The sequence below is a fragment of the Bubalus kerabau genome, chromosome 10 (assembly GCF_029407905.1).
Source record: "Bubalus kerabau isolate K-KA32 ecotype Philippines breed swamp buffalo chromosome 10, PCC_UOA_SB_1v2, whole genome shotgun sequence".
Lineage (NCBI taxonomy): Eukaryota > Metazoa > Chordata > Mammalia > Artiodactyla > Bovidae > Bubalus > Bubalus kerabau.
In genome coordinates this window covers 28,671,668-28,676,155 of record NC_073633.1, presented here as the reverse complement: position 1 = coordinate 28,676,155, position 4,488 = coordinate 28,671,668, and the positions used below count along the sequence as shown (strand labels likewise).

At 41.1% G+C, this 4,488-nt stretch overlaps 1 gene segment (V, D, J or C); it reads left to right on the top strand.

The window, feature by feature from the left end:
• Positions 1–242: 242 nt before the first annotated feature.
• On the top strand, positions 243–902 carry LOC129621980 (T cell receptor alpha variable 22-like). The segment is given in 2 exon segments: positions 243–294; positions 493–902. Coding segments are annotated over 2 exon segments (462 nt in total).
• Positions 903–4,488: the final 3,586 nt, after the last annotated feature.

The following is a 4,488-nucleotide window of genomic DNA, read 5'->3' as shown; positions in this document are numbered from 1 at the left end:
TAGATTTTTTCTTTTCTTTTTAAATTTGCAAAGACAGGATTTGTTTTCTCAAGTTCAGTGTTCTCAGTGGAGTTGACTGTTAGGTGGGGCTTCCTGTCACAGAGTGTCACCTGAGCAGGGTTTGTTGAGTGAGCTGATTGGCTGCAGGAGCAGGAACATTTCCAGACAAGAAGTGACACACCACTTATGGGTTTAGCTGTGTATTTTAAGGTGAAAATTTCTTAGCAGCAAGTCAAGGCATCATGAAGAGGCTAGTGGGCACTGTGCTGGGGCTTTTGTTTGCCCGGGTTTGCTGTGAGTTGGGGCTGCCCTGCAGGGGAATCCGAAGAAATGAGCAGCTGCTGTACTGTTGAGGGAGGGAGTAGAAAGAGTTGACAAGTCCTGCACACTTCCTATCCTTCTCAACATCGATGGGAGCTGGAGGGACACGTTCAGGGTTTTTTCAGAGTTACAGTGGGCCTCACCTGTGACTGTCTGTCTCTTTCTCATCAGGTGTGAGAGGGGTGGATGTGGAGCAGAGTCCCCCAGCCCTGACTCCTCAGGAGGAAGCCAGCTCTACACTGTGGTGTAATTTCTCCACCTCGGCAAACAGTGTGCGGTGGTATCTTCAGAAGCCCGGGGGCCGCCTCATCCACCTCATTTACGTTCCTTCAGGAACAAGGCAGGAAGGAAGATTAAATGCCACGACAGTCCCTAAAGAACGCCGCAGCTCACTGCACATTTCCTCTTTGCGGACCACAGACTCAGGCACTTACTTCTGTGCTGTGCAGCACTGTGCTCCCCGGGCACCTGCAGCCTGTACTCAAACCCTCCGCGGGGCTCAGCCCCTCCTCCAGCCACAGTCACACTGTGAGGCCACCACAGGGCATTTGCAGTGCTTCTTATTGGCCTTACAGATTTGAGACTTTGGTCTTTATCTTCCCCTCAATCTGTATCTTCTTCTGCGATAGAGTCTCAAACTTGTAGCTAGGAAAGGTCTATTAATAGATAAGAAAGTGAACGTGGAAGGTGTTCAGTCAGGTCCGACTCTGCGACCCCATGGACTATACAGCCCATGGAGTTCTCCAGGCCAGAATACTGAGGTGGGTAGCCTTTCCCTTCTCCAGGGGATCTTTTTAACCAGCTGAACCACAAGGGAAGCCCAAGAATACTGGAGTGGGTAGCCTATCCCTTCTCCAGCGGATCTTCCCGACCCACGAATGGAACCGGGGTCTCCTGCATTACAGGCGGATTGTTTACCAACTGTCCTATGAGGGAAGCCCTATCACAATAAATATTTAGCTACAATATGCTCTACTTCAAAATGGGAAGAAATGAAAGGAACTAAAAGAAGAGAAAAGTGACTCCAAGAAGATGTTATTCAGCTAAGTTGGCTGTCCCGAGAATGTCCATCCAAACCTGCCTCACCATGATGCGTCCCAACAGACAACTGCAGATACATCTCATCCTACTCCTGCAGCAGCGCAAACAAAAAACACACATATGCTCAATGGTTAATATGAACTTGGTCGTTTAATTAAAACAAATTTATCCTCTTTCAATTCTGGATGCAAGAAGTCTGAAATCAGTTTCACTGGGTACAGTTAAGGCATTGGCAGGGTCGATTCCTTTCCTTACTGCGCATTACATAATTTTTTTTCTTTTTTTTTTATGCTCGAAATGGGAGCACTTTTGCATTACATAATTTTATTTATTTTATAAGTATGGAAAAATACACACAATTTTTGTACCTCTTAATCCACTTCACCTATTTCACTCCTACACCCACCCCTTTCCCCTCTAGTAACAGGTAGTTTATTCCCTATATCTATGAGTCTGTTTCTGTTCTGTTAGTTTTGCATTTTAGAATCCATATATAAGTGAAAACATACAGTATTTGTCTTTCTCTGTCTGACTTATTTTGCTAAGTATAATACCCTCCAGGTTCTCCACGTTGTCTCATATGACTAGATTTTATCCTTTTTATGATTAAGTAATATTTCATTGTGTGTATATATATATGTGTGTACACATATTCTCTATCTATTCATATGAATGAACACTGATTGCTTCCATATCTTGATGATTAGAAATAATGCTTCTGTGAATATTAGGGTGCATATATATTTTCAAATTAGTGTTTTTGTTTTCTTCTGATAGATATCCAGGAATGGAATTGCTGGATGATGTAGTATTTATATTTTTAATTTTTGAAGAACTTTTATGCTGTTTTAAATAGTGGCTGCACCAGTTTATTTTCCCAGCAAGGGTGCCCAAAGGGTCCCTTTTCTTCACATCCTCAGCAACACTCATTACTTCTTGGCTTTTTGATGATAGTCTTCTGATTGGGGTGAGGTGAGATCTCACTGGGTTTTGACTTGCATTTACCTAATGATTACAGATGTTGAATGTCTTTTCATGTGTCTGTTGCCCATCTGTATGTTTCTTTGGAAAAATGTCTATTTAGGTCCTCTGCCTTTTAAAAAATCAGAGTATTTATAGTTTTCATATTGCATATAAATTTATTTATATATTTTGGACACTAACCCCTTATTGACTAATTATTTGCACATATCTTCTTCTGTTTGATAGGCTGTCTTTTTGCATTTTAATAGTTTTATTCCAATTTGGATGCCTTCTATTTCTTTTTCCTATGTGACTGCTGTGACAAGGACTTCAAGTACTATGTTAAATGGAAATGGTGAGAGTAGGCATCCTTGTCTTGTTCCTCACCTTGGAGAAAAGCTTTCAGTTTTTACCATCAAATATGATATTAATTGTGTGTTTGTTGTAAATGGCCTGTATTATTTTGAGATGTGTTCCCATTATACCAAGTTTATTAAGAGTTTTAAACATGAATGGATGCTGAATTTTGTCAAATACTTTTTATTTGTCTGTTGAGATAATTATATAAGTTTTTATCCTTCATGCTATTAATGTATATCATGTTGATTGATTTGCAAATACTGAACCATCCTTGTTCACCTAGACGATATCCCACTTGGCCATGATATATGATTCTTTCGTAAATTGTTGAATTAAGTTTCCTAACTTAATTCAGTTCTAAAGGAAGTTAGTCTTGAATATTCATTGGAAGGACTAATGCTGAAGCTGAAACTTGGGCCACCTGATGCAAAGAACTGATTCATTGATAAAGACCCTGATGCTGGGAAAGATTGAGGGCAGGAAAAGAAGGGGACAACAGAGGATGAGATTGTTGGATGGTATCACTGACTTTATGGACATGAGTTTGAGCAAGTTCTAGAAGCTGGTGATGGACAGGGAAGCCTGGTGTGCTTCAGTCCATGGGGTCACAAAGAGTTGGGCATGACTGAGCAGCTGAACTGACTGAATTGAAGTTTGCTAATATTTTGTTTGAGGATTTTTTTTATCGATGTTCTTTCAAGAAACTGACTTTTTTTTGGTAGTTTTATTGTCTGGTTTTGGCATCAGGGTAATGAAGGCTTCATTGAATGAGTTTGGTAATATTTCGCCACCTTCAATTTTAAGGAAAATTTGAGAAGGATGGGACCTAACTAGTCTTTAAATGTTTGGAGAATTACACTGTGAAGCCATGGAGTCCTTTATATCAGGAATCAACAAAATATGGCCCATGGACCGGTCCATTCAGCCATTTACTTTGTAAATAAATTTTGTTGGAACATAAGAAAGCTTATTTATTTATGTATTATCAATAACTTATTTCATGAAACAATGGCAGAGTTCAGTAGTTGCAACAGAATGAATGGCCTACAAAGACAAAAATATTTACTATTCTACCCTTTATTGAAGAAGTTTGTAATCCCCTCTTCTACATCATTAGTCATCATGGAAATGCAAGTTAATGCCACAATGAGATCTCTATACACCCATTAATGGCAACCCACTCCAGTATTCTTGCCTAGAGAATCCCATGGACAGAGAAGCCTAGTAGGCTGCTGTCCATGGGGTTGCACAGAGTCGAACACAACTGAAGTGACTAGCATGTATGGCATTGGAGAAGGAAATGGCAACCCACTCCAGTATTCTTGCCTGGAGAATCCCAGGGACAGGGGAGCCTGGTGGGCTGCCGTCTATGGGGTCGCACAGAGTTGGACAGGACTGAAGCAACTTAGCAGCAGCAGCAGCATACACCCATTATTTTGGCTAAAAATAAAAAGACAACTATATCAAGTATTGTTAATGATACAGAATAATTGTCAGATTTAGAATCTATTTAGAGACATATTCTCTTCAGTGTGCAGCAATCTCCTTGATCTAATGTTGATCTTATGGGAGGAGAGACAGCCCCATGCAGTGACTCGGCTTGAGGGCCAGTTTCTGCCTTTGAAGGGATCCCAGGACAGGTGAGGCCCTATCATGAGTATTTCAAGAGCCCTGCTTCCTCCTGGTGTGTCCAGCACCCAGACCAAAGCTTCCTCCTCATGAGACATGCCTCCATATGGAACAGAGAAGGTTTCACAGGGGACCTCAACAAGGGCAGAGATTTACTATCTGAAGAAATCCTTG